Genomic DNA, 11,501 nt, shown 5'->3' on the forward strand with positions numbered 1-11,501 from the left:
ACAAGGTGGATGAATAAGATGCCAGTCATTTCTTGTTTTGGAAAGAAGAAAATTCAATGTAAATCATTAAAAGGTCAATTAAGATGGCCGCCAAGCCAGTGATGCATGTATTCCTCACTTGCTGAATATTTTGCCTAAGTGTGAATTTGTGGCTGAATATGTTGAGTTACTGTGGTCTGTGGGTTTTAGCCTAGCTTCACAAGTGGCATTAACATTGGACTTCTGGTTATACAAACCATATATAACAGCTACATCACAAGCGCTCCAGTGGGCCTCATGGCAGGAAATCCTAATTCACTAGTTATGAAGATGGAAAATCATAAATATAATTATACAGAAGACAGTGGGCGGTCATTACAGGATGCAGGAAACAAATAGAAAACACACTCTGAAATGAAGCTTCCACAAAAAAAAACCTCAGTGCTTTTCTATCATTTACAGGCATAAAATAAGCCCTTAAAAATGTCTGAGTCAAAATTATTTTCCTTTTATTTACAATGAACTTAATACATTTGATACATTTAGCAAAAAAATTTAAAATAAAATAAAATTGCACTATACAAATGTACAAAAAAGAACATAATGAATAGTTTCATACACACGCACAATAAAAAAAAACGTACGCATCTTAAAAATATTTAATCATCTTGATACCACTATAATGATCATCTATCCCACTGATGGTGGTTGTTGTATCGCCATTTAAGGAATGTGTATTTTGCCCCCATCTAGTGGATATGGTGTGAACTACACCCGTTTTTGAAAGGCAGACATGCTCGTTCAGAGAAACGCAAAGATTTTGGCTGATAAACTCTAAATTGTATGAATTTGTAGTAATTGTGCACTGAAAAGATCCGCCAGCTTATAGAACTGCTATATCTGAGTAGGCAACATGTGACAAAAACTCTTAGTTATTTGCATTTCTTTGGTTTGTTGCCTTTTTACAACATTGGGCAGTAATAGAATATAATCATAGAATCAAATCAAATCTTTTAGAAATATTGAACTTGAACCACTGATGATGGCAACACAGTGGTTGTTAAAATATTACTCTTTCGTGCCAATTGTTGCACTTCCACGCCCTAGTTTTACAAGAAATTCCATTTGCAAGATTAAAATAATCAGTCAGCCTTTGACTGACAGGAAAATTCAAATTATATCCTTTTTTATATCTACATAAACTTGATTTAAAACATGGCAACAATGCATAAGGATATTAGTTATCTCACCACCAGTGGGAATGATAGCAACGGAGCTATATTTATTTATTTTGAAATGGTTTGAAGTATGAGAACATTAGCCCTTTTTAACTAAGATTATTCAATTGCAATCAAGAGTAATTTATTTCAAGACTCTACACATGCTTCCCAAAGGTGCCAATAAATGTGGGGTAGAGGGCGGAGTCTGCGTTTGATCTCATAAAGATGCACCGTCCTGCTCTAATGAAAAATTCTGGCACACATGTCCACGCAATACCACAACAAGTACAACAGATATTACTGTCATACAAAACAAGTTAACATTTGTTTATCATACAAAAATTGGTCTGGTAGGGGCTGATAAAGAGTTGCACCTCGAAGTGGGGTAAAGCTCCGTCTCGCTTTGTCTTGCAGCAGTGTACTTGACAGGAGGTGGGGGAGGTTTGAACGGGGGCGGGAGATCCATCCTGAAAGAGGAGTGTGAGAGCAAAAGTATTGATTGCCAGCAATGGTGGACATTAAAATATGCACGAGTTACAGTTCAAAATATGAGAGATGTTAGCATTTTTCATGTCTGCTAAATCAGTTTGGCTGCAGGGAACTGGCGAAGGAGAAACATTTTAGTTTTACCTCTTTTTTATGATTTGTTTCCTGTAAAGAATGACGACCACGAGAATCAATAGCAGCAACAGAACGATGATGAACACCAATAGGATATGACTCCGTTCGGTTTCTGCGGAGCAGATTGCATAAATAAGAATTGGTTATTTGGAGGATACAGGCAGCTACAGAGAAATTCCTGACATATTGATCATCTTGCCTCCAGATTCCACTCTTAATAAATGCAACACTATATTAGAAAACTTTTAGCCTTGAGGCTGAAAAGTGTTACTTGTAACCCCCTCCCTCGGTTGTGCATTAATTTTGGATGGTCCATCTAATGAGTTTTTCACCTGGCAAATAATCAAACATGAGGCTAAGAAAGTTGGAGTCTAGAAAGACCCCATGTTTGAGGAATTTGTGGCTTTTTGGAGTTTATTTTTTGGGCATGTGGTTTTGCTTCAAGCATGTCTTGTTCTTAAAATGTTTTTAGGGTTTACCTTCTGACCCTTTGACCTGGCCTGTATAACAGAAAATCAAGCTTTTCCACAATGTCTCCAAAGGCAAAAAGAAGAATTCAAACTTTTTAAAAACAATAACGTGTTTCAAATAGAAAGAAAATGTAGCTACCAGATGGAAACTTATAAAATGATAAGACTTTGTTGTCTGACCCTGACTGCTTTTTAGTGTTAAAGTTAAATTAACAAGATTTATTGCGTATTACCTGTCTTTTTACTGGTGATGAGTTCAGTTGAAACTGTTCCATTACTTTCTATGCTTCCTGCTATCCCAGACTCCGTGGTGCTCATCGAGAACATGTTCTCTGTGGACTGTCTGTTAAATCTGGACTCATTCTTCGTGACATCACTAGCCATTCTCTGTGTTGATGTGAGCTCTGTCACGTCATTATTCAGCATGCTGGAGTTGAGTAGGAAATTGGTGATGGTTTGGGTGTCAGGGACGCTGACAGATGTTGAAGTGGCTGGAGGGGTTACATGCTCTGAAGCAGGGACTCCAACAGTGCTGGAGTTTGGTTGAGTGGTCCATTGGGTGTCTGTTGGAAGTGTGGTGGTTAATGATATTGGAGTGCTGGTGTGCAATGAATTAGTTGGATGCTCAGTTGTCTGTGTTGGATCTGAAAGTCAGAAAACAAGGAATAATAATAAAAATCAATGACTAAGATAAATTAGGTTATGCTTATGTTACATGAAATAGGTTTTGGAACTACAGTAATATCCTATGAACAATGTGCAAAAAGTAATAGAAACAAATAAATAGCACATATCCATCCATCCATTCAAGTCACATTTGGATGGTCAACGGACAAGCAACCATACACACTAACACACTGATTTATATATAAATGCAATTTGGCAAGGCGAATTAATCTAACATGCTTGTTTTTTCTCTGTAAGAAGAGACTGGAGTACCCTGAAAAACCCAAGTAGGGGCAAAGTCACCAACTTAATGAAATTAAATGTCCACTCTGGTCAAATGGTCTTTCAGGAGAAGGGATTGTTGCAAAGTAAGTTACCTGATTCAAACAGGTGAACTTCCTCAAAAAAATAAAACATGCAAATAAAAAAAGCATTTTTTCAAATACTTTTTTTTTAGTTAACAGAATCACCAAAGATACAATTAACATCCAAACAACTCATGTTAAAAATAGCTTTTTGCAATGAAGGCTTTGTCAGGTTGATCAGAGTCGAGGAACATTTGATATGAATTTATGAATTCTCACTTCCCCAAGGTATGAATACACTATAACATAGAGAAAGCTCTTGTTCTTGTAGCCACTTTTTAAGACTGGAAAGACAAAAGGATTTGCCATTTAAGGAAGAAGATGGATGCTGATCTTCTCAATTCAGAAATTGGATACAAAAGCTATACTTTCTTGCCTAAGCAAGTTTAGTCAGAGCAAATCAAAACACATTTTGAAGGAGGAATATTTCTATAAGACTGAATACCATGTTTAACAATTACATTTTGCTTTGTCCAGAGGAAACATAATTATTATTTGGGGGGGTCCGTTGAAGGTCACGACTTGGCTTTTTTTGTTTCAATAGTCCACACATTAAAATGTGCAGAAATATTCAAACTGTGACTAACTTCACAGTTGGTGAGACTTTTTAAGGTTGCGCTAAAATCTTCTAACAGACAAACATGACGTAACCCATAAGCGCATGTTTAACACGATGGATGTTTATCTGTTGCGGTGCTTACTTGGAAAACGGAACAGTTTGGTATAGCAGTTTCCTTTCAAGCACCATTCAGTTTGTTTTAGCTGCTTCTTGCTGTACTTCTCTACTCTGACCAATAGACTGTGCTCTCACATCACTTCGCGTTTCTCTGTTTATATCTGTGGTTTGAACATGGAGCTGAAGGACAACAAAGAACTTTTGACATCTAGGTGGTTTTCCTCTAGTTATTTATGAAACATGCATTTAGGATGACATGTAGACATTATTTTCTCACTTGACCACAGCCAACTCACAGCAGTTGTAAAAGCATATTGTTAAAAGACACAGATGGATTTGGGGATGAATTAAATCCCATGAGTTCTGTATCATACGAACTCAGTTTCATTTTCATGCATATCTCTTTGAACAACTGATTCGCAGAAAAAACCGTTGGGTTCTGTTTTTTTTTTTTTTTTTTTCCTTCAGTATTTCTCAATCTATTCACCGTTACTTCCTCATGACCTGGATGACAGTTTTAAATCCTTTGAATCTCTATCATCCCTTTCAGCTAATTAAAATTAAAAATGAGTAAGCTAAAGCATAATAATGGAAGTTCAAGTATCAGCTTTCTGATCCAGTACAGCTTATTAAGACATTCAGTCTCTTCGGCCCAGAGTCAGATTGTTAATCCAGCCCTGAGGATCTGACGAAATTGAGTATGACACAAAGAGTCAGGTAGAAGCAAAGAAATGGGGAGGCTCACCTGCCATTAAAATGGTGGTTGTAGTCAGCACAGAGATAATAAAATCTTTATGCAGACTTTTGTCTCCTGTGTTGACTGTCAGGCTGTAAGTTCCTGCATGGGCTTCTGTCACCTCCCAGAGCTCCAGAGATTCATTGTCTGACACAAACATGTTGTTCTATTCCAGAAATAAACAGTTTAGAACATCAACATCCTGCTATGAAACAATAGTTTTGCTTTTACACTTAATAGCAGATAATTTTACACAGCACATTATACAAAGCAACACAAAGGGCTGGACAAAAAGAAATCAATAACAATATCGGTAGGCACGTTATCATTATCAACCGTAAATATGTCTGATTGATTGATTGATAATTTCACTGAATACCAGTTATGAGGTTTTGCCACCATGCCTCATAACTGCTTGAGAAAATGTCTTCCTGAAATGGTATATCGGATGGAATTTCCCCTGGTACTAATGTTGGTCAGAGTGCCCTCTCTAGGTTGATGCCCCAAATGCAGGAGTTTAAGTATATCTGTGTCTTGTTCATGAATGAGGGGAAAAAGGAGCTTGAGGTCAATAGGCAGATAGATGCCGTGTCTGCAGTGATACTAATGCTGTACCAGTCTGTTGTTGTGAAAAGAGAGCTGAGTCAAAAGGCGAAGCTTTTGCCTTACTGGTCGATCTACGTTCCCGTCCTCATCTATTGTCACAAGCTCTGGTTAGCAACTAAAAAACAAGATTACGAATAAAAGCAGCCAAGATAAGTTTCCTCTGTTGAGTATCCGGGCTGTCGTTCAGAGAAAGGGTAAGAAACTGGTCATCCAGGAGAACCAGCGGCTCAAAGTGGAGCCACTGCTCTTCCCTATCAAGAGTAGCCAGTTGCAGAGGCTTGGGCATCTGGTTAGGATGCTTCCTGGACGCATCCCTGTTGAGGTGTTCCGGGCACGTCCCAAAAGAAAAGCCAGGACACGATTGAGGTAATATGTTTCTCAGCAGGTCTGGGAAGCCTTTGGATTCTCCCAGAGGAACTGACCCAAGTTGCTGGGGAGAGGGAAGTTTAGACCTCTCTGCTTAGACTGCTGCCCCTGTGACCTGATCCAAATTTCTTTTTTCTCTTCTCTTACTGCGAAATAGCCCTTTAGCTTTGGGTCAACAAGCTTTTCCATCATTAGCCTGTTCCTGTTTTCCACTAGGTACTTGAAATGCTGCCATAAAGCAATTTAAAAGTGGTGCTTGCCTAACTGAGTGTTGTTAGCTAGTGTGATCATTTCCATTAGTCACTTCCATCATACAGCTGGACAAAAAGTCGAAAACCGCTTCGACTTTTTAAATTCCTTTTCTTAATTTAAAATTCAAATCTGAAATGTAGACACAGGACTTTAAGCTGTAAGATAATAACAGAAAGCTCTGCTGGACACTGCAGCTCCAGGGCAAAGCTGTGGGAAAACAGGAAGCACTTTGTATGAGCAAGCATTTAGGCAACCCCAAATGGCTGCCATGGGAGATTCAAGGATTCCTCAAAAATGCGTGACAGAATCAAGGCAACATTTTAACATGATATAAAGCTCAAAAAAGTCAATTTTACATAATACACCTACACCCCCTGTTTAAGCTTTCTTAGTTACTCCTTTGCACTGACATTGTTGTGAAATACATACTGGTTTGGAAAAAAGCTGATATAAAAATATTATCTGGTTACAGCTTTTTTGTAAAAATGAAAAGTTCCCTTTTTTAAACATATATTCTGAAGCACTCTTCTCAACAAATCTGTATACACTACATTGCAGTGGAAATTCAGACAGAAAGCAAAGAAGAGATTATGGATTACTTTCAGGTGAGGGTAACAAAAGAATCATCTTTTTTTGTTTTGTTCTTTTTTGCATCTTGTTATCTTACCTTAGTCCACCTGTACTGAGCTTTGGAACTGACTGTGCATTGAATTGTAGCGTTGTCTCCAATGTGAACCTCAACAAGTTCAGAAGTATTGCACAATAGCTTGATCTCATCTAAGGAGAAATTTGAGGTAAATATGAATTCTGTTCAAAATAAGAATGTGGCAGAAGCAATAAAACCATTTGGTGCTTCAATCCAAGCCCAGATGATTTTATTTGGGCTTAGATTATAGCTTGGCTATAGCTTCCTCATTTTAAAAAATCAGTTATATCGTCTGGATGATAGGAAAACAATAACTTTTCACAGGAAAATAAAGAGAAAAGCTAATATTTATGTTGTGCTGAGACACAAACAAGCATTTTTGTTTATAAATAATGAAGCAGTCTTACCTTTCACTGTTAACTTTGTCTTACTGTTAAGTGAACTTGGAGGGAATTTTAAGATTTCACAGATATAGATTCCACTGTCCCATTTGTTCACCCAAGGAAGGTGTAGATATGAACCAATTAACTTGTTTGCATCATTTCTTTTCTCTTGGATTGTCACATTGGGCCAATACTGATGAGTTCCATAATCGGGGTTATACACAACAAGGTGTGTTCCTTCATTTTTCGTCCATTTAATATTGACAATCTTCTGATCAGTAGCATCTTTCACGAAGCAAGGTAAGGTAATGTTCTGACCCACCTCAGCTTCCATTGTTTCATAAAAAAACAGCTCAACATTCTCGACTCCTGTCAAGTAGATCAGATAATGTAGAAAGTAAAAACAGGGAAAAAAGCGAGACAAAAATCTATTGCATAGGCTGCTGGGCACTATGACGTAGACAAATAAAGCACATTGTTAGCTAGGTAACCTGTGAATCCAGACGTCGACAGACATTTTAAATCAAATGGTGAACATCTCACCATTGCTGGTATATTAACTAGAGCACATGTGCAAGTGCACTGGATTACCTTGGAGAAAAGAAGCAAGGAGCAGAAGAGAGTAGGCAATCCACAGTACACATCCAGCCATGTTTGTACTCATGATTACAGTCAATCACTTTGAATCCATAGAGGGATTTAGCAAAGACAGAAACGGTTCATCAACATCTGAGGTTGAAGAGCAGCTCTGGCAGACTGCGAGACTGTGAACAGGATGCTCTATGTTAACAGGAAGCCACAAAAAGACAAAGCGTGCTGCACGGAAACCTTGAGGTCGAAACTTCTCATACACAGCAGAACTTTGCTGTTGCTCTAAATCTTTGCAGTGTTTACTGTTACTTATTGCTTGTCAGCAGGGCTAAGTAAAAATATGCAAAGCATAGATTTGAAATGATTCGAGAATGGTACCAAGGGAAATCACAAACCAAACAAGACAGAAGGATTAATTAATTTTGTTTATTTACTGAACTCCATCCTTCAAACATGCTCATTTCCCTTGTGCTGAAGTGCAATATTGTCTTGGCTTGAGTATTATCTTCCCTTTGAGCCTCTGTAATAATGCTACCTGCTCTTTTTTTGTACCACAATTATAACTGTCACCACCAGAGGGTTCTATCAAATGAACCTAAATGCTTACTAGCTCTTCAGACAGCCAGTGTTGTGCCACATACGCACATGACGTGTTTTTCTTCCATTAGGATGCCTGAAAAAGCAACTTAGGTGGTTATTTGTGATGCAAGATAGGCTCAAACAAAAATAAAACTACATCCTTAAAATCACCCTGTGAATATCCTACCGCATACTGAGCATACTCAGAACAAACCCAACAACACAATGAAGCCCAGGAATCTTATTTCAGTGTATTTTCTTTGCAATGTATGGTACTCAAAATATATTGCACTAAACATTAGGGTGATAACATGGAGCTTGGTTATGAAGCCAACCTCAAAGACTTCATAACAAAAGATAAATCATCAATATTCATGTGAAAACGTCCAAAATGCAGGTCAAAAGATAAGGAAAGTCAATCTGTTTTCATACTGATTTTGCATTGAGGATATTAATAATTTTCAACATAATTTTGTATTTCATCTAGATGAGTCAAAAAGATGAGCATTAACTTTTATGAGATTGCCTTTCTTCACACAGCACTCACCTTCATTCATTACAACGAGTCGCCTCCGACCAAACACTGCATTCACATGATTGATGATTTTGAAGTCATATAATGTGTCTGACCTTTATCACTTACTGTATATTAGGGCTAAGAAGAGCGAGTGTCATCTAATAGATTTCTATCAGTATTCTGCCAGGGTTTAGAGAGAGACCTTGTTGCTCTGCTCCATTAGATGAGGGCAATGTCACTTCCACTGGGAGTCGTTGCATTCTCAAAAATTTCTAGGAGGAGGTAATATTACTCTGACTGTTTCATTCAGTTGTCCAGGAGAAATCCTGATAAGCTATACGGCTTTGTATCATTTAGCTTAATATCTGAAAAATCCCATTTCATTTCTCATAACAAACAAAGTAATGTGGAGATTATTCTCACGATTTATTGCTTAATGACAGGCTAATTACTCCTTGCTGTTTTAGCCTCTATTCCTTGCTTTTTATGTGCTGTGAAAGTAAGAGCTAACAAGGTGATATACTCAGACCATCCTCCACACATTTGCAGGTAATTGTTAAACACTGAATTCATGCAGGCTCTGGAAGTCTCAAAGACTCCCAGGTACCCCTGTGAGCCGCTGCAAATTAGACTTTGAGAAGGATTTTACATGAGCACACAGACTGCCAACTCTGAGTAAAGGTATTTAGGTGTGTGTGAAAGAATCTGGTGTATATTTCCACATCGTCTGACCTCAAGGGAGTGTGTAAGCTGCATAATGTGTTCACACATTGACCATGGTTCATTCTGACAGATTTAGTACTGCTACAAACATACTCGCATCCCTCAGTGAGAGTTTTATTGTGGGTGCACCATCACTTGTGATCAAGCTACCAAGATGCATGAACTCCTCCGATTTCATAACACAAACCCTGACAAAAATGATGGAACCGCTAGTCACTGAGGACGTTCAGTCATTTGTTTTACATTTCATTTACCAAAGGACGTTGAGAAATGCAATGTCAAACAAATTACTGTATATACAACTAACGATCAAAAATCATCATATCTATTTATTGGTTGAACCTTGTCAGGCTTTTCTGACTTCTTGAATTAATTAACAAACATAGGGAGTTTGAATACTTACACAAAACAAGCAGAGGGAAAAACTAAAAAGTCTTGTGTTCCTGTAACTGAGATTTGTAGGTACGTTTGGAGATAACTATCTTACTTATATCTTGGATGGATATCAGTATGGCAGCAAGGCAGCATTATGTTAGCGTTAGATTTAAACAAGTGGACGAGGCTAGGCTAGGCTAAATCTCTAGGAAGGTATTCTTGAAATGATTAGATTGAAAGAAGTATTTTTTAATAATAAAAATCAGTTTTAAAGAAGTAGCTAGTGAACACTGAGGTTTCTCTGGAGGAAACTCGAGGTGAGTTCTGACGGGAAAAGCCGAGATCATCCCACTTCCCCATGCTGGAGATTTTAGTGTAATAGTAACAATAAATAAAGTTACCTTTAAAATTAAGTACAGAGGTGATGTCAAGACCCAACGATAGAGACAGACTGTAATAAAATTAATCTGGTTGTGTGTGTTGTTGTGTCCTGCAAATTTTGCTTTAATTCTACTTTTTTTCTTTTTAATCATAAAAAAATCATAGGCAGAAAGAGTCATGAAACAGGAACAGTGGGTTCCCTGAGAAAAGAGGAAGTAAGTTTCCAGACTGCTTATGTATAAAAAATAGTTCAGACTACTCCTTATTTCAAAGCATTAAAGGGTTAAAGAATAAAATCTAAACATTTTGAGTAATTGGATTAAATCCAGAGTAAAATACATTATACATTAATGTATGTATTACATGTATTACATGTATACATAGTATACATTAATACTGGTTTAACTATAAGAATACTTCACTTACTCTTACACTTGTGGAAATACTTACAAGTAAAACAAGTAACTGTAACTTTGGTATCAAATAATTAGAATAGTGGATTATTCTAATAATCCATTATTCTAGTCTAGCATGTTTTCAGCAACAAGGGAATTCAATGTGGTTTACAAGATTAGAAGGAAAATAAAATAACAAGCACATTTTTTGCTGAAGTCATTGTGGTGAAAAGGTTTTCATGCACAAGTTGCAGACTTATGAAAGACTCAGTATTGGAATTCAGTGCTTAACCTTGTCTGCGGTTCTGCCTCTCAGCCATTCTCCTGAAAAAAAAAAAATACAATGTTTTCACAGTTGGGCATTATTTTAGTAAATGCAGATAAACAGTGTAAATACCTACACCCTCAAGGAAAAAAATAGCAAGTTATGCATTATCCTTTAAGTCTTGCCCTGTTTTGTTTTGTTTACCGATGCAATGTAGTGTTGGAGGAAGTCTTACGAGGTCATTTCACAGAAGAATAGTAAATGTAACAGTAAATAGTAAACGGGATAATAGTAAATGTTCAATGAGCATCACCATGTGCTCACTGGATACAAAGCTGTTTGTGAGTTCATGGACTCCTGACTCTAAAAGTTAATCTTTTTTTTTTGTTGTTGTTAATTCCATTGAAATTAGTAAAGGTGTGATAATACATCCAGCTAAAGTGATGAGGTGATGCTCGACATTTGGCTCAAAACAAGAAAGGACAACATTCTATACTGTTGGAAAAACTCAAAATCATGTTCGGAATCTCAAAATGCTGATTTAGGGAATGTATAATGACTGTAAAATGATTCACTCCCTTTTCCAAAAATGGAGTGAAGGTGTCATAAATCTAAACTCTGTTTTAAAGAATCCATACCACATTTTTGGCATGTTTGCAAATTGTATTTGAATCTTGAAAGCCAAAATG

At 37.2% G+C, this 11,501-nt stretch overlaps 1 protein-coding gene across 1 annotated transcript; it reads right to left on the reverse strand.

Moving 5' to 3' along the window:
• Positions 1–465: 465 nt before the first annotated feature.
• Positions 466–7,757, reverse strand: LOC106914109 (uncharacterized). Its single transcript, XM_014980689.2, has 7 exons — positions 7,578–7,757; positions 7,011–7,355; positions 6,625–6,734; positions 4,743–4,899; positions 2,524–2,934; positions 1,830–1,932; positions 466–1,666 (listed from the first exon to the last, which is right to left on the reverse strand). The coding sequence occupies exons 1-7, from the start codon at positions 7,648–7,650 to the stop codon at positions 1,531–1,533; spliced, it is 1,335 nt and encodes a 444-aa protein (XP_014836175.2). The 5' UTR covers positions 7,651–7,757; the 3' UTR covers positions 466–1,530.
• Between the last annotated feature and the right edge of the window lie 3,744 nt (positions 7,758–11,501).

This window comes from Poecilia mexicana, unplaced genomic scaffold (assembly GCF_051168715.1).
Source record: "Poecilia mexicana isolate PSO_F unplaced genomic scaffold, ASM5116871v1 scaffold_14, whole genome shotgun sequence".
Classification (NCBI taxonomy): Eukaryota; Metazoa; Chordata; class Actinopteri; order Cyprinodontiformes; family Poeciliidae; genus Poecilia; species Poecilia mexicana.

What these genes read in the sequence shown, in the direction of transcription:
- LOC106914109 (XM_014980689.2), bottom strand. Translation starts at nt 7,650, where the DNA reads ATGAGTACAAACATGGCTGGATGTGTACTGTGGATTGCCTACTCTCTT. An exon ending in CCTTGCTTCTTTTCTCCAAG is followed by an intron (nt 7,356 to 7,577) that starts GTAATCCAGTGC and finishes TCTACTTGACAG; the next exon opens with GAGTCGAGAATGTTGAGCTG. An exon ending in AACCACCATTTTAATGGCAG is followed by an intron (nt 2,935 to 4,742) that starts GTGAGCCTCCCC and finishes TCTGACTTTCAG; the next exon opens with ATCCAACACAGACAACTGAG.